We start from the raw sequence: 25,230 nt of genomic DNA on the forward strand, positions 1-25,230 counted from the left end.
GTTCCATGCCGTGGATTTGCTGCATTCTAGCCGTGCTCTGAATCGTCTCTCTCTAATTTGTAAGAGTTAATCTCTATCCCGGTTACGATTCCTTGGAGGTCACGTATGTGGCCAGTGTGCTCCTCAGCTGACGGCCAGCCTTTGCACTTTTCTTCATGGCGACGAGTGGGTTTCTTGGTTTTCCCGTAGCAGCATTTGTCTGTCTTGTCTTTGTGGTAAACACCTTTGAGTCATGTTTAATACCTTCTTCCTAGCCCCAAGGTCCCAGGGATATTCTCCTGTATTTTCTTCTGACATCTTGACATTGGCTTCCGTCCCGCAGGTTCAGCTGTGTGTGTGTGTGTGTGTGTGTGTGTGTGTGTGTGTGTGTGTGTGGTGCGGTAGAGCTCGGGGTCACTCTCTCCTCTTTCTCCAGCAGACAGTTGCCCCAGCACTGTTTCTTTGAATGGGCCTTCCTTACCCCACTGGTCTGCACGTCCCTCTGCAGTATTTCAAGTTTGTATTACATAGGGGTCAGTTTCTGGGCTCTCGGTGGCTCTCGCTTGGTTTATCTGCCTTTTCCTCGGTAGCATCGTGTCCATAGTGTAGCTCTGTGCTGACACTGGGGCAGTACCTCACTCGCTTCTTCCAGAGAATTGTCTGTTTTTTGGTATTTTGATCTTGCTTATACATTTTTCAGCCAAATCTTTGAAGCTTGTGAAAGTCCCCATAGTTGCTTTGATTGGGATTGTATTGGTCCGTGGGTCAGTTCGGGGAGGATTGACATCTACGGTATGGTGCCTATGTATTCACGAATTTGGTTTATCACTCTATTTAGATCTTCTGTAAGATCTTTCATTCAAGTGTATGTATTTTTTTCCATGTAGGTCTTGTTAGATTCATTCTAGGATTCTCTAAATAGTAGTTTTTAAGAATTGCATTTTCTAATTTTTGGTGATGGTACATTGAATTGTAGTTGAGATTTGCACATTGACCTTATGTTTACCAATCTTATCAAATGCTTTCATTAAAAAATGTGTGTGCCATTAAAAAAAATGTATTTATTTTGAGATAGAGAGAGTGTGTGGAAGGATCAGAGAGAGAGAGAGAGGGGAAGAGAGAGAATCCCAAGCAGGCTCTGCTCTATCAGTATGGCGCGTGATGTGGGGCTTGAACCCATGAGAACCGTGAGATCATGACCTGAGCCGAAGTCGGATGCTCAACCGACTGAGCCACACAGGTGCCCCTGTGGGTGCTGGTTTTTTTGGGTGTTATATGTGAAGAATCCTGTTCTGTACAATTAATGACAATCTCATTTCATTCAGAGCCTTATGCTCCCACTCCCTGACCTGTCCTCTGGGCTGTCGGCTTGCTGGGACCTTGGGTACGGTGTTGGGTAAGAGAGGTGATGGCTGGCCTCTTTGAATTATTCCTGATTTCAAAGGAAATGCTTCTAAAGATCTGCCATTGGAGATGATAGTTTGTAGATTCCCTTCATCAAGTTAAGGAAGCTCCTTCCCACTGCTAATTCTCCAAAGTTGTTTGCTTTTTTTGGCGGGGATATTTATTCTGTAGTCATGAGTGGATGTTGAGTTTATCAGATGCTTTTTCTGCCAACTGTGGGAATTGCCTTCATGTTACTGAAAACTGAACAGTGTCTCTTGTCAGCACCTTCTTCCTCCCACCTGCGCTCTCCTTCCTCGTTCTCCGGCTTTTCCAGCCGCACCCCCACACCCACACTTCCGGAGAGTTCTGAAGCCACCAGCTAGGAGCCCCCGGCTTCTTCCCGAGTGCCGGCCCCTCCTGCCTGGGCCCTTGGGGCCTCGCTCTCCTGTGCTTGGACCTCAGCCTCCTGGGTCCCCTTTCTGTGCCCTTCCCAGCTGACCCTCGCGGTGTCCTCGCCTGCGTCTCTGGGACAAGGTGTGTTCTCCCTCCCGGGCAGCGAGGCCCCACTCCTTCCCGCGTCTTTACCGTGTCGCTTCCTCCGTGAAGCCCGTTAGGCCCCTCAGATGAGGTGCGGAGGCCCCCTGGCTATGGGCTCCTGCAGTGCTGCGTGGCCCCCCTCCACGGCTTGGGTGGACGCGCGGGTCCGCTGCTCGGCTCGTGCCCTCCCCCCACCACGCGGGAGGCCCCAGGAGCGGGTGCCGCCTTGTGCTCCTGGTTTTCGTTGGTGTGTGTTGCGTGCTGGCACGTAGTAGGTCCTCCGTGGGTGAGTTGCTGGCTGACTGCGGGAAGGGATGGGCTCGGGCCCCTGCTTTGCTTCCTCGACTCCAGTGTTCTGAGAAGCGGGGTTGCCTGGGGCTGACGTTCTGCCGTAAATCACGTAAAGTCACGGCCTCTGCCACCTGACCTCCGTTTCCTTGAACTTGTGCAGTGTTTGCACGAAAACTTCCACAAGATGCAGGGCGTCCAGTGTTCAGTGTAGCTGCTATGGCCCCAGGCGCTGGACGGGCCTGCAGCCTGGCTCCCCGAGTCCGGTCCTGCGGCACGGGCGGCTCTGACTGGCACGGCGCCTTTGACGCTTTGCGGTCAGTCCCTCTCCTGCGGCCTCTGTGGCTCACCAGCCAGCTGGACACATGGGAGGGCACAGACGCTCACCTCAGGGTGGCCGAGTGTGCAGATTTGAGGGTACAGTAGATGATACTGACCGTGCGAGGACGTAGATGTTGCCGAGTAGAAGGCCATGGGGATGACCCTGCAAGGGAAAGTGCCTTTCTCTCTGCTTACTGATCCTGACAGAGACCCAGAATGTTCTTCCAGAGCATCCTGCGCATTCTCCGCCTCGGTGTTCGTGCGGAGCCACCTGTCCTATTTCCAGAGCTGCTCTTGGGACCCTGGACATCAGCACAGCTTCGTGAGAGAGGCGGTGCAGAGGCGGCTCCTTCGGCACCTGCCTGGGGCTGCTCTGCACGTCTGCTTTGGGACTGCGTTCCTGAGGCTTTGCCGGGAGCATGTGCGCGTTTACTCTTGTCTGCGCACGGTTTACGCCAGGAGGCACTTAGGGTGAAAAACAGCAGCATCCCTCACAGGAGAAGAGAAAGTCCAGAGAAAGGGGGTAGGGGGAACGAAGGAAAGGCAGGATGGACTGGGGGCGAGGGCACGAGGGGCCCCGGGCCGTTCCGCTGCTGTGGGTGCGCGGGGGGCACAGGTGGGGAGCAGAGCCTCCCCCGGTCAAGGCTGAGGGAGCACCGGAGGAGCGCACGAACCGCACCTGGAAGAGCGTGGTAACGTGTGTGTGCAGAGGCTCTCGGGTGGTGCAGGGCGTTCAGGATTTCAGCCTGAAGAGAAAGAGGTAACTGCGCTCCGTCTCGATCCTGAGAGTTCAGGGAGGTTGAGGGGTTGACCTGGGCCAGTGGGGGTGCTCGCTGCCCACACGGGGAGGCTGCCCGGAGCAGGAGCGCAGGCACGTCGCCGACGCCCCTGGATTTCAGGGGTTTTAGAGAAGTGAGAACACGAGAAGGTGGCGCTGGCCGAGCAGAGGAAGGGCCGGGGCGCAGAGCCCACGACTCCTCCGCCGCGCGCCATGCCCTCCCAGGCAGGGGCAGGGACGCCGGGTGAAGTGCGCTGGGCAGGTGCTTGTCCGCCGGCCAGGCAGGTCGGGCCGCCGGCCCCTTGAGAGCGGGGAGGGCTGGGGCCACGATGTTGGAGGGCAGCCTGGCCCTCGGTTAGGGAGGCTGTGTCCACCGTCCTGCCCTGTTGTCGGAGAGCCGGCCGTGTCTTTTCTGGGGACGGTGTCTTCTCTCCACCTTCCGGAAGAGCAGTGACACGTAGACACTGCTGGAGCCGCAGGGCGGGGCCGCCTGGACCCTCTGGTGCGTTGGTGTTTAGTAAGTGTCTGTTGAGTGCGAGGCCCCGGCCACCCCCGGACACGTGCAGCACGGAGCGTCCGGGACCGGGCTGGGCAGACGTCCATGGGAGAGAACGCCGTGGCTCCCAGGGTTGCGATGGGGCCACAGGGATGGGGACGGTGCGTGGGTCCCGGAGTGAAGTGGTGGTGGACCTTGAGGAGGAGCGGGGCAGAGGTGGCGGCAGGCAGCCCTCACAGCCGTCACCCAGCACTTGCTGGCCCTGTTTTTCTCGCTGTGGATTTAAGTGACGCGGGGACTGTAACACTGACGTAAAGGGCCGTAGACGGTGGGGCACCGTACAGACACCCTGAGCCGTGTGCAGACCGTGGTTTTCGGCTCTCAGCACACCGCTGAGCACGCCCGCGGCACTGTCACACGGGTCGGCCCCCTGTGTTGCCCCGCAGGTGTATTTTTACGTCACACATCAAGGACATGCGTCCCTCCCGGCACACAGTCGGAGCACATTCCTCTGGATGATGTGCGGTTCTCGGTGTGGACGTGGCCCGCTGGCTGCACCTGTGCCTCCCGGGCGAGGGACGCGCCTTCCAGCACTGGTGCTGTGAGAAGAGACCCTTGCCCAGAATTTAAGCCCTGCATCCACCCCAGGCTGTGGTAGATGTAGGTGAAGAGAGTCATCTAGTAATTTGCCCGTCTTCATTAGTGAGGCTGAGCTCCTTGCTGCCTGGCCCTTTGTGTTGCTTTTGGGAATCACTTGATACATTTTTTGGCCACTGATATTTACTTAAAAAATGTTTTTAGATTTTATTTTTAAGTAATCCCTATACCCACTGTGGGGCTCGAACTCACAACCCTAGATCAAGAGTCACATGCTGCATGGACTGAGCCAGCCAGGCGCCCCTTGGGCACTTTGTAAAGTAGATAAGACAGCTGTGATTACGACAACTTAGTCAAGATTTGGACAGAATTTTGTTTTCAGAAATTGTGCTTTAAACACATTCATTACAAAATTTCGACCTGTATGGAGATGTTTGATCCACCGCACCCCCCACCCACGGCCTCTTCCACCGGCCCAGCCCGTGGCAAATGGTTTTGCAGGGTGTGTGTGTGTGTGTCTGTGTGTGTGTGCACGCGCGTGTACACGTGTGTACATGTGGGTGAGGGCCCTAAAACACAGTGTCTGAAGAGTTCTGGGGACACGCTACTTTAAACCGTTAACGTCCTAAGTTTCATCAGGACTTGGAAAGTCCCAGGACGCTGTGAGGAGAGGGAAACGTGATGGGTTGTGGAGTCCTGACTCTGTCTCAGGCCGCCATCCGCTTTGAACCCTGAACTGGCGGGGGATCCACCTGCCCTGAGGCCTTTTTGTGTTTCTTTTTTATTGAAGTGCCGGGGACCCGCAGCGGTATGTTGGTTTCAGCGCACGATGCACGAAGTACGACGTGGCGATTGGCATGTCTGTCACGGTCATCCCGAGTTTGGTGTTTTGTTTTCATCAAACATTTCAGATATTTTTTCTAATCTTTCGCATTTGAAAGCATTGACAGCATGGGAAAACGGTTCCCTTTTTTTTTAATATTTATTTTTGAGAGAGAGAGAGAAGGAGAGGGCATGAGCAGGGGAGGGGCAAAGAGAGAGGGGGACACAGAATCCGAAGCAGGCTCCAGGCTCCGAGCCGTCAGCACAGAGCCCGATGTGGGGCTTGAACCCATGGACCGCAAGACCATGACTTGAGCCGAAGTCGGAAACGTAACCCACTGAGCCACCCAGGTGCCCCAGGAAAACAGCTCTTCACATGCACGTCCACCAGATAGCACACTAGCCACTGGTTGTATTTTTCTTGGCTCATTGTCCTTACGATGGTTGGGCTTGTTTGCAGCTGGCCTGTGGAGTGTGGCTGGAGGTTGTGTTCTGTTTCTCTGCCTCTCCATGCAGACGTTTGAGGGTGTCAGTCCTGCCCCCAGGGAGCTTGTGCTGAGGGAGGCACCGTCCGGGAGCCACAGTCGCAGGATGTGGGCCTCGAGCTGGCTCTGGAGGCAGCAGAGCAGAAGGAATGTTCTAGAACAAGGCCCTATGGTAGGCGGGGGCTCTGTGGCTGCATCTTCGAGGTGAGGCTGCAGAGGGAGGGCCACCTTATCTCAAAAGCTGTGGGAAGCCCCTGCAAGCTCTTTGGTAGGAGGGTTTCCGAACCATCGCTCCATGGTGAAGGGAGGTTGACCATGCTGCTGGGTACCAGTAGCTCATCCCTGGTCATCTGTACTTTTCTGTTTTATGGATATTCCAGAGTCACTTGTCCTTTTACGTGCTGGTGTACTCTGGTTTGTTCCCACCTTGTTACACACAAAGCTGCTGCGGGTGATGTGTGTGTGGGTCTGTGTGTTGAGGTGTCGCCCTGGGGACCTGATGTGCGCTCCCTGATGACTGGTGTGGCACACCCTCACGTGTGCTCACTCGCCATCTGGTATCTTTGGTGAGTGGTCTCTTCAAATGTGTTGTTTCTTATGTGTTTTCTTGAATTCTGTATGTGTTGTGGATGCAGGCCTGTCCTTGGGTGTGGGCCCTGCGAGGACTCCATCCTGCGGCCTCTATTTTCATTCTGAGTGTGGTTTCCAAAGAGCAGAAGTGTTTAGTTTTGATAAAGTCCAGTTTACCAATTTGTTTTTATGGGCTGTGTTTCTGGTGTTGTATCTAGACTATCTTTGCCTAACTCAGGGTCACAAAGATTCCCCCTCTCCCCACATTGTCTTCCAGAAACTTAGAGTGTTAGGGCTCACGTTTAGGTCTGGGATCTGCTTGGAGTTGCTGTCGGTGTATGGTGTGAGGCATGGATCCAAGTCCGTGCTTTTCGCGTGTGGACGTCCGCCGGTTCCCCATTTGTCGAAAGGCTGCCCTTTTCCCATCCAGTTGCCTTTGTAGCCACCACCGGTCTGTGTTTGTGCAGGCCTGTTTCTGGACTGTTTTGTTCCTTGATCTGTTCGACTTTGCCTCAGTGACCGCGGCTTTCTGATGCCTTTGGAAACGGTCAGTGTTAGCCTCGACTCGGTCCTTACTCCCGCTTGTTTGGGTTACTCTAGGACCTTGTGTTTGTGGATCGTAGAATCAGCTTGTCTGTTTGCACACAAAAGCCTGCGGGGGTTCGGGTGGGTTTTGTGTTACATCTGCAGATGCGTTTGCGGGGAGTTGACATCCTAACCACGCTGGCCTGGCGAAGCTCTTCACGTCACGTGTTCCTTAACGTTTCTCGGCCGTGTTTGTAGCTGGTGGTGTATGCTCAGATGAACTAAAGTTCATGATGATGGCATGTGTGTTGTGCAGGGAGCTGCACAAGCTGGAACACGAATCGGGTCAGAAGCTTCATCTCCAGCTAAATATTCAGAAATGCGGTAATGCCACTGCTCCCTGCCCCGGAGCAGCAGCGTTTCCTCCTGTGCTGCTCTTGCTTCCAGCCTTGAACTGCCCCCCTGTGCAGATGAAAAAGAAAATATTGAGCTTTGCAACAGTAAACAGGTCTTAAAAGAAAGGTGCCCTCGGTGCGCACTGTTAAACACCGATGCCCCCCGGAAGATGCAGGATGAGCCTTGACGAACAGGGCCCCGCGCTCTGGTGGGGACTTCTTCACCCCCGAGCTGGCGCCCCAGCTCAGCTGGCCGGTGGGTCCTGCACCACTGTCTGCTGGCACTTCAGGAGCCTGGGGGGAGTTTTCCAGAAATGATTGTGCAGTTTATGGACGAGCGTGGTGAGATGTGACATTGACCAGCTGCTCGCGAAGGGGTGAAACCCTGGGACCAGGGCCACGTGTCTGGCCTCACGTGTGAGTCGGGTGTGGATTGGGCTCAGCAGCACCGTTTGGTACAGTTGGTGTGCTGTCCCCTCCCTGCTTAGGCCTGCGTGGCGGGGTGTGGTGCCAGGACGCGGGAGCCCCGCCCACGCGCTTGTCTGACCCTGTGCCCCGAGTCCTCGTCCCTGTGCGTTTAAGAGGCAGACAGCCATGAGAGTAAAAGGAACACTTGGGCCTTAATTTCCACCAGCTTTCCCGGTGTCCCTGTTGGCATCTTGCTTGGTCTGCTGCTCCTCCCGGCGGGGCTGCGGGTGGCGGTGTGGTGGGAGGGCCCCAGGGACCGTCTCCCTTCTTCCCCGGCCCTCCCCCTCCGCGGTCTCCTCCTCTTGGCGCGGGAGCGTGGGGTGTGCGGCACTCAAAACTGAAGCGTCCAGCGAGGTGCAGACAGACTGCTCCCTTTTCTTGGGCACGTCCTGACTCCGGCCTCTTCAGCATCAGCGTCGGGGCTCGGGGCACAGTCTCATTCTGCACGTGTGTGATCGCGGACGGCTTTGCCTTTCCTGCCGCTGTCTGTGTTGACTCTCACCACGGCCCGGTGGAGACCTTGTGGCGGAAGTCTGGTCCCCCTGACCCCGGCTGCTGCTCCCTGCTCCTGTCACTCCAGCTCCCGCTGTTCCCTCGGGGAGGCGCCCCCTATCCCAGGCCCGCGTGTGAAGGGCCGTGGCCCGAGCCCCCTGGCTTCCCCAGAATTGAAACAAATTTGTTTTGCTTTTAAATTTCAGCATGGTTTATTATGAAAGGGACGTTTTGGAGGGAAGCTTACTTAATGGGCAGGTGGGGTTCCCGGCGGCATCCAAAAGTGCCTGTTTAATTTGTAGTGTAGCTTTGACCTACATTTTGGTTAAAAATACAATAAGGAATGTTGTAGGAGAGGGATCACGACAGCTAACATTGGGTGAAAACCTTGAGTTTATCCTGAACTCTGGTGCTCGAGGAGGGGTCGGATCCGTTCTCAGGAACTGGCGGTCCGCCCAATACTGGGATACTGTGTGTGCGCTCCGCTCTGCTGTGTGGGGCGCCCTGCCTCCCAGGGAGGGGCGGGGTCAGGGTCTCGTGCGGCGAGCACAGGGAGGCCGGTCACCGCTGCGTGGCACGGACCTTGGAAGTACCCGCAGGGTGTTCATGCCGTGCGCTGTCATTTTAAAATCTGAGCTTTCACAGCAGCAAAAGATAGAGAATAGTCCGGTATCCTCACCAATAAAGAAATCATCAATACGTTTTGGATGGAATATTACGTAGCTGCTGAAAATTGTGTTTTTGAGGAATGTTCAATGACACGGAAACAACTTACGCTCCAAGAGGTGAGAAGACGACGCGGGCTGAGTAGCAACGCCATAGCCTCAGTTGTGTTCGCGGTGGCCTTGGTGTGTTTTCCACGCACACGGTCACCAGAGGACGCGGGATTTCAGGAGATTTGTTTTCCGTGTGCGTCTCTGAGTTCCTCAAGTTTCCCGTACAAACTCTACTCTGGGAAAGATATTAAAATTGTTAAAGAAGAAAACCCAAGTTCTTTTCTGTCTGCCCGATCAGGGTTGTGGCTTCCGTGGACTGGCTGGTTTTGGCTTTAATGTGTCTGGAGTAGAGGGGAGACGGCGGCTCCCGGGTGAGGGAGGGGCCGGGCTCCATCAGGAGGCCTGGAAGGCCGGTCCGGGGCTCCCGGCTTGCCTGGTGACTGCCTGTAGGGCTCGGCTGCACGGGCCAGACAGGCTCTGAAGGGTCTTCTGAAGTGGGCGTTGTGTTTTCCGTGTCAGGGCTTTGCCGGGTGGCCCGGGTGTGCAGGGGGCCTTTGGCGGCGTCTGGGGGTGGGGGAGGGGCCCACCTTGCACCTGCAGAGGGTGGGGAGGGGCGGCCTCCCGGTGTGACTGTGGGCCAGGCCTGTGTGTCTCAGCGTTGGCAGGAGTAGATGCTGTACAGCTGCTTATCTGTTTGAGATGAGTGGTCACAGCCAGAGTTGACAAGATCCGGGGCTGCGGTAACGTCATTAAGACGGGGTGTTCGACGCAGCGGTCAGTGTGGTGACCGTCCTCGGGCTATTCTGCCTATTGCCCGATCAGTGACCATAGCTGGGGAGACCGGGCGTGAAGTGCGGCCCCAGGACAGCGCCTGCCCTCCTGTGCACGTAGCCTTCCCTCCGCCTCAGGAGCGAGTGGCTGTTCTCGGGTTCGCGGTCAGTGGGGGTCCTGGGGTCTACGAGCAGCCCGCCTCCCTCGTGTCCAGCTGTGTCCGTCAATCTCACTGCTCCATTTGCATACCCACTCGGACGTGTTTGCAATGCCCGAGTCCGGTTACGTTACCTGCTTAAAGTTACGTGGTCACTTCTCCAAATTTTGTTCAAACCACAGGCCTGCTGCGTGGCTCACGGTACCTTTTCTTACGGGTCTGTGGGGCCAGGGCACCACTTCTGTTTTGTTAGCATCTTAACCACGTCACTGGCTCATACGTGTTTATCCTTTAAATATTCCTCCAAGTTTCTGTAGGTGTGATTTCTTAAGCAGAAAAGCAGCTGATAGTCAAAGCACGTTCATGCACTGCCACGTTAACAGGCTTAAAGTTGGGGCACTAAGTCACGGGTGCTGCCGGGCCCTTTACGTGGCCGGGGGCCTGGCCATCCCCCCTCGCTGCTCGGCGACATCAGCAAGTGGCTTCCCAGAACCCTAACGAGGGGGAGGGGGTCTCTGGTGACTAGTGACAGGGGATGGTGGGCTTGCGAGACTGGCATTGGGAGGAGGGCCAGGTTTCCTCTTTTGGGGTCCCCAGTGTGCTAACGGGCTCCGGGGTCTGGGAGAGTCCAGCAGAGTGTTATTTCAGCAGCCGGTTTTGGTTTTGTTTTTAAATTTCAGCATGGTTTATTATAACGGGGACGTTTTGGAAGGAAGCTTACTTAATGGGCATGGACGTGGTTCTTTTAAATGAGGGATTATAGCTGTGAGCCCGGGAGAGGCCTGTTACTCCTGGATGTCATGCTGGGTGTCGAAGGAGCCGGGACCCGGGGGTTCAGGGGCTCCTCTGGGAGTTACTGGGGTCGCTCGAGCTCCCGTTTGGTTCGGGAGGGAAAGCCCTGATGCTGCTCGTTGTGAGGCCGGCCGGCCGTTTCTTCTCGGAGAGGCCACCTTGCGTGCAGCCTGGAAGAGGCTGGGCCGCGCCGGGGAGGCCTCCTGTCCCGGAGCGCCAGGCACCGGGCCTCGTGCGAAGCGGAGCGTTTCTTCCTCGCCCTGTCCCTCCAAGTGGGAGACTTATCCCCAGGTGGGGGTGGGGATAGGCTGCTGTTTTCTGGTGGAATCGACGACGTAGCTGCTTTGTGGTTCTTGAAGCTACAGTTAATGCCGCGTCTGGCTGATGGCACTTCCCGGTGATGGAGCTCTGGAGCTGCCAAGCGCGGGTGGCCGTCCCTGTCCCTGCGTGTGTGTCGCGGGCGTCCCAGGTTAGCCGCGGGCACGGCGCGGCCCCCGCACCCGAGAGCAGTCCCGGGAGTCGTGTTCCCGAGAGGAGCGCCTGCTTCGGGCCCCCAGGACCCCAGGCCTCCCTCCTCTGAGACGGCCGGTGGGGCTGGGGGCTGGTGGCGAGCGCCGGGCCGCCTCGTGGGGCTGGCGTGTGGCCGTGCAGGCGGCCGCGAGGCAGGTGCTGTGGCCGCGGGAGCTTCGCCGCCTGGCTTCCTTCCCAAGACTCGGTTGCTGCTTGAATCCCACGAGGAAAAAACCTCGTACGTCTTTCTGTCCCGGACGCCATCTTTCTGTCCCGGACGCCGTCTTTCCTGGCGAGCGTGCGACCCTGCACGTCTCGCAGCTTCTCCTTTTTCCTTCTCAAGAGCCGACTGGCTCCCCTCTGGTAGGGTCAGCACCTTCCCCGGCTGTGGCGGAGGGGGGGCAGGGGCGGGCACGTCTCCTGACGCCAGGTCTCCTCTATCCCCAGGTATGGTCCTCGTGCGGAGCGAGAACGGGCAGTTGTTAATGATTCCTCAGCAGGCCTTGGCCCAGATGCAGGCCCAGGCCCACGTGCAGACCCAGCCTCAGACCACCATGGCGCCCCGCCCTGCAACCCCCACAAGTGCCCCTCCCGTCCAGATCTCTACCGTACAGGTGAGTGCACGCGCGCCAGGTGGCAGCAGCCCGAGGGACGTCCGTCCGGCAGGTGTCCCGCGAGGGCGGAGAGGGGCGGCCACGCGCGGCCACCCTCGGGAGGCTCAGGGGAGCCAGCTCCGCGTCCGTGCTCAGCGAAACTCTGCCTGGACTCCGTCCTGTCTGTTCCCTCCCCTCCCGTGACTCCACCCCCGGTGCCTCAGTCTCCTCTTCTGCAGAGTGAACCCTGCGTGCGTTAGTGTTATTGTCGGGGAGGCGCGTGAGAGCGTCAGGAGATTGCGTTGAACGGCACCCCCGCCCCACGTGCTTGGGGGTTAGCACCCTGGGCCCGGAGGTTGGGTGGAGGGGGGGCGGGACCCCCGTGCTGGCGTGTCTTGTCCGCATCCTGACTTCCGTTCGGCGCGTGCCAGCCCGCTACCCGCGTCTTGTCTCCCGATGCCTTTCTGCCCGCTGCCGTGACCCTCCCGTCCTGACTGGCTGGCTGGTTAGTCACTCAAGTGGAGGCTGGAAGGGGCTTGAGGTCTCTTCCTCCTGTGATTTCAGCCGCGTTCCCTCGGGAGGTGAAGGCCTGCACTGTAGACGGAGGACTTGGCTGTGCAGGGAGACACCGTGCCCCTCATCGAATGTCCAGGGCGGCTCAGAGCGGTGTTGTCAAGGCCCGTGGGGCCGTGTGAAGCGAGACGCAGGCAGATGACACCCGTGCTGTCACTGTCACGTGTGTGTGTTACCGTCTGGCCGCCAGCGTGGCCGCTGTCAGCCCGCGTCTGCACCACTGCGCTCAGGACTGGCCCCGTCTTTCTATCCGGATTAGTGTCAGTGGGCCGCTTGGACCGCTGTCTCCTTTACTTCCTGTTCCGCAGCAACGTGACCCATCTTTAGACCCAGGGGACGCGCGCTTCTTACCGTTTTAGTGCTTACGAACAAGATGACTAGAAATCCACACAAGGACCGATTTCCCAGATACTCGCGTTCTTTAAAGTCCATGTTTGGTAGACTGGGGTGAAGGAGCCCGGTGGTGGTGTTACCACAGTACGCACAGATTCCGGTCACACGCTCCCCCCTTGAAGTGGGGTGGCTCTGTTGACTGTGGCTCGCGGCCCGATGCGCCCGAGCCCTCCCCTTCTGCAGTAGCGGGGCGATTCGGCTGTGCTGGGGCGGGGAACCGTGTCACTTGTTGCTCCTTTTAGATGATGCCTACTTACTTTTCAGGCACCTGGGACCCCTATTATTGCACGGCAGGTGACCCCAACAACCATAATCAAGCAAGTGTCTCAGGCCCAGACGACGGTACAGCCCGCCACGGCACTGCAGCGCTCGCCCGGAGTGCAGGTGAGGAGGCTGTGGGAGCAGCGCCCTCTGCGTGGAGGTCGGGCCTCGCGGGCTGGGAGGTCGGATGCAAAGGTGGGCTTCGGGAGGAAGTGTCCTGAGGACTGTTTTGTCTCTGATGGCCTACCCAGGCTAGGTCAGGCTTTTCTTTAAACCACATGGGATTGAACACCAGCGGTGGGTTTTTTGTTTTTTTTTTTTTAAATATTTATTTACTTTTGAGAGAGAAACAGAGCATGAGCAGGGGAGGAGCAGAGAGAGGGAGACACACACTCTGAAGCAGGCTCCAGGCTCTGAGCTCTCTGCACAGAGCCCGACGCGGGGCTCGAACTCGTCAATCGCGAAATCGTGACCTGAGCCGAAGTCGGTCGCTCAACCAAGCGAGCCGCTCAGGCGCCCCGACACCAGCAGTGTTTTTAAAATGTCCCCCTGGGGCGCCTGCCTGGGTGGCTCACTCGGCTGAGTGTCTGACATTTGGTTTCAGCTTCGATTATGATCTTGTGGTTTACGGGATCGAGCCCTGTGTCGGGCTCTGTGTTGATAGTGTGGAGCCTACTTGGGATTCTCTCTCTCTCTTAAAATAAGTAAATAAACTTAAAAAAAAAAAAAAAGCTTCTCCCTGTGCCAGAAACATAATTACAAATAATCACCTTAATTAAAAAAAAATTTTTTTTTGAAATTGAGAGAGAGAGTGCATGTGAGCGGGGGAGGGCAGAGGGAGAGAGAGAATCCTACAACCTCTGGGATCACGACCTGAGCCGAAATCAAGAGTCAGAAGCTCAACCGACTGAACCACCCAGGTGCCCCCCCGCCTTGTTTTTTTAAAAAATGTTTATTTATTTTGGGGGAGGATGGGCAGAGAGAGAGAGGGAGAGAGAGCATCCCGAGCAGGCTCCGCACTGTCAGCACAGAGCCAGACACAGGCTCGAACTCACGATCTGTGAGATCATGACTTGAGCTGAAATTAAGAGTCAGCCGTTTGACCGACTGGGCCACACAGGCGCCCCAGAAACAACCGCCTTATTACTATTTGACCGTGAAGCAGAGGAATCTGTAGTGTGGACGGTTTGGGCGTGGTGCCCGCCGACCTGTAAGCGTAGGGGCGAGGATGTGCGTCTCGTCTGGGAGCGGGGCTCCGGCTGCTCGTGTGTGCTGGCGGGTGTGATCTCCACAACCCCCTCCTCCTGGTGAGGCACTGACAGGTGAGGGGTCGGGGGCTTCTGGAACGCACCCCTGGGCCCGTGTGCGGCTGCCCAGCCGCCCTGCGTCCCCGAGGCCCGTGCCCTTTGCCGGGAACCAAGCCCGGTCCCAGATACGTTCCCCATCAGCCTGCTGGGGTTGGTGTGTGTGTGTGTTCTTTCCCGGGTGTCCGAGGCTGTGGCGGGGAGGGTGCCCTGGTGACCCTCCCCTGTCAGCCTGCCTCTGGTCAGTCGAGCCGAGGGCAGGCTGGCCCCTTCCGTCAGCCGGGAGGAGCCCCCCCGGGCAGGGTGGCGGCTGGCGCTGGGCGGCCAGGCTGGGGAGCCCGAAGCGGAGGGGTTCAGAGCTGTTCGGTCCTGAGGTGTTCCGAGCGTCCGTCACGGTGCAGGTTGTGCGGCTTTGGCCACTTTGTGTCGGACGTCTGCCGCGTGCGGGGACCGCGCTTCGTCGTCGCTGGTTGTCGTGTGACTCCCCCCTGTGCTGCTGTGGGGCGGGCGCTGTTCCGGTTTCCCAGATGAGGAAGCCGAGGCAAGAGTGGTGTGGACGGTTGGCGGAGGGGGGCCCAGGAGGCGCCGGGCGCCCTGCCCTCTGGCTGCACCTCGTCGTCTTTCCTTCTGCGTCTGCGGCAGGGAGGTTGTTCCTCGAAGCAGCTGCACAGGTGGGAGCAGAGCGGCAGACTCGTGTCCTCAGAGCGCCCGTGAGAGGGTGGCTGTCCTGGGACTCGCTCTCCGCCTGGGTTCAGTCCGGTGGGCGTGTTAGAGTTCTGCTCACAGTGAGCGGAGCTGTCCTGAGAAGGCCCTGAAGCTGGCGGGTCAGGTGGAAGGCAGACGCGGTGTCGGCACCACGGGGTGACCTGTGCACGCGTCAGGCCCGCAGAAGGGAACGTGGGGAGTGTGGCTTGAGGTGCAGGGGACTTGCACGGGGTGACAAGTGCCCTGGCCGTTTCCGGGCGTCCGGAAGCCTCTGAGCAGTCCCCCCAGTGCCCCGAGACGGTGGCTCCGTGTGTCCGTCCCCGCGGCCTTCCTTCCAAGGGTGATGTGATGTTCTCAGTAATCCCTGCGAGCGAACCTTAGGAGTGAGCGAGACACTCGGGTTGTAAGGAGACGGCCCGCCATGTCTAGCTCCGTCCCCTCGCGGGGTGGGGGGTGGGGGGTTGGGGGCTGAGCGAGCCACCGGCACAGCCGCAGATGCTCAGGGCAGGCCTCCCGGCGCGCCGGGCCACAGACAGCAAGGTCTGGAAAACCGGAGAGGGAATGTCGAAGGCTAGACGCATCAACTGGGAGAATGTAATACACAGAGCGGTAACCGTTTGTCGTGACGGCTCGCGTGGAGCCAGGCTTCGGGAGCCCCCCGGGGCTGCCGTGGGGGCCGCCGGCCCCTCCCCACTCGCACCCACTCCCTATGGATTGCTCAAACCTGCTTGGAAAGCCCTCGTTTTGTGATGTTTCTCGATGAGGCTCGCTCATGGAGAGCAGGGAGAGGCTGGCCTGGTGGCGGGGGCGCAGCTGGGGCCCCCGCCAGAGGTGATGTGGGTGGAGACCTGGCGGGAGGACGGTCCTTTCCCGTCACTGGCTTCTGCACAAGCCAGGTGACACGTTTTCAGCTGTAGCTTCTCCGTTTTGCTTCTCATTTCTGGGAGGACAGATACTTCACACCGGTGGCCATGGGACTCCTGGCTCCGGCCTCCGTGGCCAGACTCTGCCCTGCCCGGGCTCCCTGTCCCGTTTTCGGCCAGGCTCGCTGTCCGCGGGGTCCAGGGCTCCGCCTGCTGTGGGTCTCGTTCTTTTTGGGGGATGTGAGGGCCGTCTCTGCAGACCCTCTGTTTACCTTGCCTTTGGACTCTCGTAGCCTCAGCTGGTTCTGGGTGGCGCTGCCCAGACAACTTCCCTCGGGACGGCCACGACTGTTCAGACGGGGACACCTCAGCGAACGGTGCCAGGGGCCACCACCACCTCCACGGCTGCCACGGTGAGTGCCACCCGTGGGTGGGAGACGGGAGACTCGAGGGGCCCTCCGCCCGCCCGCAGCCCCCCTTCCTGCAGGGTAGAGCTGCGCGGGGCAAGCACGGCCCGGGGACCTCGGCCTCTCCCAGGCGGGCTGTGAGCCAGCGGGCTCTGCGGGGCGGCGGGAAGGCCCTGCCCCCCTGCTTGAGGCTCCAGGCCGCACAGAGGTCCACGGTGACAGAAGCCCAAAAGGTGGCATTTGAGGCCGCGGCCCGTGCAGCATACAGGAGCGACTGTCCCCAGAGCGGAGCCACGTCCCTGCTAGGCTTCCAGTGGCTCCCCGCGCACGTGCGCGTCGGTCACCTGCCGGGGTCCTGCTTTATTTAGACCCCCTCTCACGCTTCTCTGCTCAGGCTTTTCCGCACCTCTCGTAGCTGGGTCATAGTTTAATTCCTTTTGTCGCGTGTTTACGTAGACGCCAGCTTTTCTTTATGGTAAAGCCACGTCACGGGGGACGTGCCACAGGTTCCTCACGGTCACGCATATGGTTGTTCGCCCGGTTACGTCCCCGGGCGTTGAGCTGCTGGCTGAGTCAGGGTGAGCTCTGCTGTGCCCTCGGTTGGCGTGGCCACGTGGCACACGTCCCGGCTTCCACCCCTCAGCAGCCCTGAGAGTCGCTGCGTTTTCTGCAAAGGAGTTTCTTGTAGACGTTCCGGTGAACCCAGAGGCTCTGACAGAAACCTGCCTTTTTAAGACTTTTTCACTTGTATCTTTTTAACTTGAATCCAGGAAACCATGGAAAACGTGAAGAAATGTAAAAACTTTCTATCTACATTAATAAAACTGGCCTCATCTGGTAAACAGTCTACAGAGACAGCCGCTAACGTGAAAGAGCTGGTCCAGAACCTACTGGTAAGAGGATGCGGCTCTGAGCACTTGTTTGACACGCGGGGAGGCCGCACGCGCGGGGAGGTCCCGCCAGAGGCGCGCGCGGCCTGTGGTGGCCTCCTGGGGACTGACCTGCACCCGTCCTGCTTCCCACGGCACTCACACGAAGGCCACTTGAAAGTGTTCTGTCCACCTCAGGAGCATTTGTAAACACACCTGATTGAGAGCGTTTTCAAGGCTTTTTCTTGCACCTCTCTGCGGGCACGGCCGTCTTCTCTGTGTCTCCTTTGGTCTCAGGTCCCTCCTCCTTGCCCTTCGCTTTCCTTTTGGTTTCTTTGTTGAGGAAGCCTGGTGGTCTGACATCTGGGCTTCTGGATGCTTTCCGTCCTCTGCTGGAGGGATGTGTCTGCCCGGGGCCTCCGTTCTTGACTCAGGCAGCCGGGTGGGGGGTAGGGGGGGACCCCTCCCCCGGGGTGACGGGTGGCGGGACAGCCACTCTCAGAGCTGCCGTCTCCTCCCCAGGGGGCTGGCTCTTGCCCTGCCTGCAGGCCACCCTAGTTTTGGTCCGAAAAGGACACAAGTCGTGCTCCCGCAGGCGAGCAGTTGCTTGGACCACGCACTTAAGTATTTTCAGGGAGCGTAGAGATTGAAAAATGATCTCTCCTCTCACGGGAAGCAACAATTCCTAGCTTTTTGTTTTAATTGTAACAGTTCCGCCTTCTCGTGAAAATCGCCGACGAAGTAAATGCCTCTCCTGTCCATCCCCGTGGTCCCTTGTCTGTGGTCGGTCCCCTCTTGCCGAAGAAGCCACTCGGCACTACATCCCTCGCTCCCCACGTGATCTGGCAATACCCCTGCCCCCGCCTGGCTGTGCTCTCGGCAGGGCACCGGGGCCCCTGTTCCACCTTCTCATGGGCCCTCCTGGTACCCTGGACGCTGCTGCCGCTTCCTCTTTGAACCTGGCATTAGTTAGGGCCTGGCTGCTGGTAACGCCCCAAACAAGAGGGCACAGGTTGGACAGGTTGGGCGGAAGCTCGAGTTCCCCTGCGGGACCCCAGACGTCGGCAGCCCTGGCTGAGAGTGCTCCCTCTTAGGGCTTCCTCTCGAGGATGGCCCGTGACATCCCGTCCCTGCCCGCCTCTCTTAGCCTCCCCTACCCTGAGACCACACATGCTTCGGTTTCCAGAACAGGGTTGTGCCCCCCTCTTGTCTGGGTTCTCGCTTCCCACCCCGGGCTTCCTCCTGGAGGCTTGGGGGTCTCAATGTGGGTCGCCTCTTCTTGTAAAGGCGTCCCTGACTTGCCCCATGCTGTCACCTGTGCCCCATGCAAGACCTGGCGGAAAGGACGCTGATTCCCACGGGCACCAGAGCAGTGCTGAATAACCAGAGGAGTGTTAACTTGTGTTCACGAGAGAATTTTGTTGTGGTTTTCGTTTTTAAGGATGGAAAAATCGAAGCGGAAGATTTCACCAGTAGGTTATACCGAGAACTTAATTCTTCACCTCAACCTTACCTTGTGCCTTTCCTGAAGGTAAATGTGGAGACCCCCTGCGGCACTGCACGCCAGCAGCCTGCCGTGGGCCTGGGGGAGGGGAGAGGGGGGCGCCCAGGTGGCCCCGTGGGCTTGTGGGTTTCAGGTGCCCTGTGACGCTCCTCACGTTCCCCGTCAGGGGGTTTTCTCTGAGCCCTGAGGCCCCTGGCCTGTGGCCTGGCCGCTGGCACAGAGCAGACAGAAGCACCGGCCGGAAGGCCGATGGGCGGGGCTCGCCCGTAGGCGGTGGAGTTCAAGGGCATCAGGCCGGCCCTCTTAAGTAACTTTTGCCGCCGTGACATTCTTAAGAGCCTTTCAGAAATACCGCCCTTTTCTTTTTTCTGAGCAAATTCTAGCCGGTTCTTTCGGAGAATCACCCTGCTCGGCGACGGTGGGGCTGCGGGTTAGTGCGCCCGGCTGCCCGCGCCGACGCCCAGAGGCGTGAAGGCGCTGAGACCCGCGCGGTTGAGCTTGAGGGGCTTGCTCTTCAGAGCGGGAGGTTTCTGGGTTTGTGAGGAGGGAGCCCGGCCGCGTGCCGCTGCCGACCCTGTGTCTGTCTTCCCGCCCAGAGAAGCTTGCCCGCCTTGAGACAGCTGACCCCCGACTCCGCGGCCTTCATCCAGCAGAGCCAGCAGCAGCCGCCGCCCGCCTCGCAGGCCACCACCGCGCTCACGGCCGTGGTGCTGAGCAGCTCGGTCCAGCGCACGGCCGGGAAGACGGCGGCCACCGTGACCAGCGCTCTCCAGCCCCCTGTCATCAGCCTCACGCAGCCCACACAGGTTGGCGTTGGCAAGCGGGGGCAGCCCACGCCGCTGGTATGAAGGCGAGAGCCTCGCCCGTCACCCCCGTGCCCACCTCTCACGCAGATCGGCCACGGCTCAGGGACGCGTCCCCGCAGGCAGGCGGCAGGGCTCCCGCCGGGGGAGGCCGGGGCGCTAACAGAGTTCAGGCGTGAACTGGGGCCGAGGCCCCGCACGCGTGTTTCCTGGGAAGACGGGATAAGCCCGTTGGCTCTTACCCAACGGCCTGTCCCTTCCCGGTATCGGCCGGGGGTGTTCGTGCCCCCAGTGAACACCGGGCATTTGTAGTGAATCTTCAGTGGGACGTTATCTTTGATCAGGAGCAGTGGCCCCGGGACAGGAAACCGTGTGCCTGGCGATGGACACATCAGGCAGGCGGTCGGTGGGCCTTTTGTCTCACGGCCTTGAGCCCAGCTCTGCAGCCCCAGTTTGGGTCTCGGTGACACAAAGCTGCAGGCTGCCGATTGTTGATTTAAGGTGTGGATCCAGTTTTCTGAGTTCCGTGGCTAGACGAGGGCTGTCTTTGCTGGGAAGGGTTGCGTTTCAAATTTTTTTTTTTTTTTTTTTAGTTAATTTTGAGAGTGAGACCGCGTGAGCGGGAGAGGGGTAGAGAGGGAGAGAGAGAATCCCAAGCTGGCTCCGTGCTGTCAGTGCAGAGTCCGATGTGGGCTCAAACTCATGAACTGTGGGATCATGACCCGAGCTGAGATCATGAGTTGGACGCTTAACCGACTGAGTCACCCAGGCGCCCCAGGAGTTGCATTTTAAATGTGCTCCCCAAACCTGGAAGGGCAGTTGGCTTTTTTAATTTCAGAGGGATTTTGTTGCTTTACAGACCATTAAAGCTCCCCCACGGTGCAGGTTCCCTTGTCACCTGATAGCGGGTCGTAGAGTGTGTTTTGTCACAGCGGCCACATAGTAACTGAGTGAGCCACCGGTGAGCCACCAGAGTCCGTGGGGCTGTTTGCCCACCTGCTCAGGGAAGCCTTTGTCTCGCGTTGACCGCCGGTGAGGAAGGTGTGCTGAGATGGTGGGTGAGAGCGTCTGGTCTTCCGGGCTGGGCGCTGTGCGGTGCTGCGGGCTGAGGGTGCGTGCGAGAGGAGGGCTTTTCGTGCCGAGGGTGCAGGTCTGTACGTACAGGGCCGTCCTACCCCCCTGGCCTAATTTGCGCTAAAGGGGCGTTCCCTTGAAGAGAACCTCGTGGGTTCCGGTCTTTCCTGGAAAGGTCTGACTTTTGGTGCGTAGTTGTGACCTGACCCGTGTTCCTGGTTTGTGGTCAGAGGCTGTGGTGACCCACGGGGTCACTTCTGCACTGCGTTTCCCAGTCCCGCCAGGGGTGGGGGATGTGTGGGGGAGCAGCAGTGGGGTTAGGCCTGAGTCCGGTCCATTCCTGGATCCTGGAAGCCTATGGAGATGAAAACCGTGGCTTTTCCCTTAGTTCGTGGCAAAACCTGACTCTGACTCTGACCACCCTGAGGCAGTTGTTGTCTTGACTCTTCCTTTAGAGGGTGAATTTTCATGGGTTTGTTGCAGAAACAGTTTGGTTGCAGGGCACCACCCCGTGTCCCCAGCAAGTGTCTCGTAATACCGGGCACGCCCATCAGGTCACCTACGTAATAACCTTCTGGGCCGGGCAGTGTGACTCTGGCATAGGGAGTGCCACTGTGCGTGGGGCGGGGCGCTGGGCTGGGCCCAGGGTTAGACGGGGCGGGGTGTGGGGGGCCCCTGGAGCAAAGGCAGAGGCAGGAGCTCGCTCTGGCTGATGGAGCTCCAGGCAGCACAGCCCCGAGCAGGCCTGGGGGCAGCAGGGGACACAGCTGGGGCTGGACTCAGCTCTGGGGTGTCTCCCCAGCTCAGCTTCGGGTGGTGGGCACAGGCAGGCCCCCACGGGGAGGCCGCAGGAGAGGCTCTTCCCTGAAGGCTGAGGGCTGAGTTCAGGGCAGGACGTGGGAAATCTGACCCCCCCCCCCCAACACACACACACCCGGGGTAGAAGGCGGCCCATCTCTTAGAGACCCTGTGCGGGAGGGAAAACGGGGCCCTGCAGTGGCTAGCAGCCGTATCCCCTTCTGAGATTTGGGGGGAAGGCGCGTGTTCCAACGCCAGACCGCCGGGTCAGCCTGCCTCGTCCTGGCACCGACCTCAGGCCCCACGTGCAGATCTGCCCCCAGAGCTCCCCTCTTTTGTGGCGCGGACGCGGGCGTCCAGGTCCCGGCAGGGCCCCCGGCTGGGCGTGGGTGCTCATGGGCCCGTGGCTCTGCCCCAGGTCATCCAGCAGCCGCCCAAGCCCGGAGCGCTGATCCGCCCGCCGCAGGTGACGTTGACGCAGACGCCCATGGTCGCTCTCCGGCAGCCTCACAGCCGCATCGTGCTCACCGCGCCTCAGCAGATCCAGCTGAACCAGCTGCAGCCAGGTGAGGGCCGTGGGCCGCACGCCCGGGGCTCCCCGCCACCGCCCCCCCAAACGTCCGGTGCCCTTCGCTGCGTCCACAGCGCCGTGCGGCCATCGCCGCGTCGGGGTGATCTCGGGGGCAACGGGTCCAGTTGGCGCCGCTGGGTTCTCTGTCCCGAGCCCCTCCTGCACCTGACGGGTGCGCTCGTGCCTCTGCCCAGGATTTCGGGCGAGGGGTCCCGCGTGTTGACGGGCGTCACCGTGGTGGGTCGGCAGTGATGGCCTCCCCTCAGCCGCCAGGCTCCCGACCGTTTGGGCCCATGTGTGTGGCGGGGGAGCGGGGAGGGTGCGGTGGGGGGGCGCGGGGCACGCGTGCAGCGCGTGGACCGCTGCTGTCTTGTGTTGCAGTGCCCGTGGTGAAGCCCGCCGTGCTACCTGGAACCAAAGCGCTCTCTGCCGTCTCGGCTCAAGCAGCTGCCGCGCAGAAAAACAAACTCAAGGAGCCCGGGGGAGGCTCGTTTCGGTACGGGGCGCACTGTCCGCGCTGAGCAGGTGGCGGGGCCAAGGCCTGGGCCTGTGGCAGCCTCGCCCGCGGGGCACCGGCGCTGTGGTTTTGGGACCGCTTTCTTTCCGTGCCTTTGACCCCCGTGTACGCGTTTTCCCGCAAAGTTAGCGCAGGGAGATGTGCTGCAAACGCACAGCAGGAAGTAAATGAGCCGCTGTTTTCTGTATGAAGTGACGGAAAGGCCATCGTTGTGACGCTAGGTCTTGGTGTTGCGAGTGCGTCGTGACCATCACGTAGGACGCCTCACCTGCCCTTCTTTTAACTTCAAACTTTTGGAAACAAATGCCGTGGTTTGGGCTCTTGAGCAGCTGGGTAAAAAGCTGCGTGTCAGGGACGCGCAGCGGGAAGGCCGTGGCGCGGACGTGGATCACGATGAAGCAGCGGGGAAGGACACGCGTCCTCGGGGTGTTCACGGGCCCGCCCCCACCAGACTTCGTCCCTGACACCGTCGGCCGCTGGAGCAGGGCTGGCGTCAGCGGTGCCGAGCCGGGGTCGGCGCCCGAGCGGGGTGAGGAGGGCGCTGTGCCTGGATGGCCCGGTGTGGAGGGCCTGCGCCCGGTGGGGGCGGGGAGGACCGCCCCGAGGGAGGGGTCCACCTGCACAGCAGAGAAGCGAGGGAATGAGGGCCACGGGGAATCCGGGTATGTCCCACGGAAGGAAATTTTAGTGCGGGCACGAGGCGAGCTAGAAAGGCCCCGTGGTGCCAGGTTAGCTCGTGGGGTCCGTGTCCGTGTCCACGCACAGATTGCGGGGGCTCCTTGCTGTGTGCACCAGAGGCACCTGGGAGTAGCGCCCGGATGGCAGGGAGCCCGCCCAGCGCTCGGACCACGGCTTTCAAAAACCGTTGTGGCGCCGTGACCCAGGTGCCTGAGAAAGGCTGGTTTCGGGGTCTTTGCAGGGCAAGCTAGCGCATCTCATCAGGTCAGAGAGCGGTGCTGGGGTGGATGGGCTCCCTCCCACTGTGCGTGTCTGTAGTGACAGGCTGTGTGCCCTGGGTGAGACAGGAACGCACGAGCCCGTGACGGTGAATAAATGGGGAGCTAATGAGGAGGGGGAAGCCGGCAGGGACCCCAGAGGGCTGGAGCTCAGAGTGCATCAGGAAAGGACCAAGGAGACCTGGCCCTCTGCGGGGCTTGTGTGACATTCTTGTCACGAGGGGAGGGGACGTCAGTCAGACGGGGGACACACACCTGCTGCAGGACACCTGGCCCGTGGCCTCGAAGCGTCACTGGCACGAGAGCCAAGGCGAGGCTGAGGAGCGTCCCAGGCTAGGGAGGCTGGAGGGGGGGCCGTGCGTGTGGCTGGCGGCCTGCTCGCAGGGGACGCCGGCTCCTCGGGGGGCACGCGTGGGGTGATCCGGGGCGTGGGGCGTCAGGTCGGCAGCTTCATTCAGGAAGGAAAGGGTCCTTCACCCCCGACTCTGCCTTTTCCACAATTGTGGGACCGTTTTAAGAAAAGAATGCTGTTTGATTTTCTTAGCCAAGTTTCACTGGGAACAAACTCCTTGAAGCTGTGGGTCCTGTGTGGCTGGGTTTGCTCTCTGAGCTTAGTCCTGACCGTGGGGGAGCCCTCTACACGCATCCTCGTGCTGGGACTCCTGTGCAGCTTTAACGCTTAGCTGGTCTTCCTTTAAAAGAACGGACTCCCAGGGCACCTGGGGGCTCAGTCGGTTGAGCGTCCTACTTTGGCTCCGGTCATGATCCACGGTTCGTGGGTTCGAGCCCTGCTTCGGGCTCTGTGCTGACAGCTCGGAGCCTGGAGCCTGCTTCGGATTCCGTGTCTCCCTCTCTCTCTGCCCCTTCCCTGCTCGTGCTCTGTCTCTGTCTCTCTCAAAAAATAAACATTAAAAGAAATTAAAAGAAGAAAAAAAACCAGACTCTTTTTCAAAGAAGACCGCTGGGCTTCCTCGATCAGGTGACGGTGCAGGGCCGGAGGGCGCCGGCGGGACGCTCGCCTGGAGGGGCGTCCGTGCGCTCTCTGCACGGGGTCCCCTGCCCCGCTTGTGGACCGCTGGGTCAGGCCCCCCCGAGCGTCTCCCGACGCGCCCCTCGCTCAGTCAGCTTATCTTCCTCTCTGAAGGGATGACGATGACATCAACGACGTGGCCTCGATGGCGGGAGTAAACCTGTCGGAAGAAAGTGCACGAATATTAGCCACGAACTCTGACTTAGTGGGCACCCTGACGCGATCCTGTAAGGATGAAACCTTTCTCCTACCAGCGCCTTTACAGAGAAGAATCCTAGAGATCGGTACGTGGGTGCCGCCGTCACTGGGGCCCCCGGTGCACATGCGACTCTAGCCCCGCATAGAGCCGTCTTCTGCCCAGCTCCCCGGCGGAGCGCACTCGGTACCTTGTCCTGCCTGTTACCGGTGCTGTACTTTCCCCGTGCTCGATGCCGGTGGTTCTCAGGTAGTTGCAGCGGGTGTAGACCGACCCCCCACCCCCACCCCTGCCCCGAGGGCCTGTCCAGGCCGCCCTCCGGTCGCTCTGAGCGGTGAGTCGAGGAAGACAGAACGGTGACTCGGAGAGGAGAGAAGGAGCTTCGGCGGCTAAAGCGTTGCCTACCCCCAGGTAAAAAACACGGCATCACGGAGTTGCATCCGGACGTTGTGAGTTACGTATCACACGCCACGCAGCAGAGGCTACAGAATCTCGTGGAGAAAATATCAGAGACGGCCCAGCAGAAGAACTTCTCGTACAAGGTAACACACTGCCGTCCTGAAGAGGCCGAGCTGGCCGTGGACTCCGGGTCGGTCCTGCCGGGAAGCCTCTTCCTGCACCGGGCGCGCGGGGCCGCACGGGTGTCGCGCTGGCTCCGAATTCTCCACGGAGCTGCCTCAGCGCCGTGTGCCCGGCCGGAGGAGGAGGGCAGGCCGGGCCTGCATGAG

At 59.7% G+C, this 25,230-nt stretch overlaps 1 protein-coding gene across 1 annotated transcript in view; it reads left to right on the plus strand.

Annotated features, from left to right (window-relative positions):
- Positions 1–25,230, plus strand: part of TAF4 (TATA-box binding protein associated factor 4) — a 65,805-nt gene that overhangs the window by 24,904 nt on the left and 15,671 nt on the right. Inside the window, exons 2-11 of the mRNA XM_053890085.1 lie at positions 11,533–11,699; positions 12,909–13,028; positions 16,071–16,190; positions 16,955–17,077; positions 18,495–18,584; positions 19,154–19,399; positions 21,651–21,798; positions 22,185–22,299; positions 24,421–24,590; positions 24,914–25,044. Of these exons, the coding sequence (XP_053746060.1) occupies positions 11,533–11,699; positions 12,909–13,028; positions 16,071–16,190; positions 16,955–17,077; positions 18,495–18,584; positions 19,154–19,399; positions 21,651–21,798; positions 22,185–22,299; positions 24,421–24,590; positions 24,914–25,044 (1,430 nt within the window). The remainder of the gene's footprint in view (positions 1–11,532; positions 11,700–12,908; positions 13,029–16,070; positions 16,191–16,954; positions 17,078–18,494; positions 18,585–19,153; positions 19,400–21,650; positions 21,799–22,184; positions 22,300–24,420; positions 24,591–24,913; positions 25,045–25,230) is intronic.

Source organism: Panthera pardus, unplaced genomic scaffold (assembly GCF_024362965.1).
Source record: "Panthera pardus isolate Hobbes unplaced genomic scaffold, ASM2436296v1 HiC_scaffold_25, whole genome shotgun sequence".
In the NCBI taxonomy this organism is placed as follows: domain Eukaryota; kingdom Metazoa; phylum Chordata; class Mammalia; order Carnivora; family Felidae; genus Panthera; species Panthera pardus.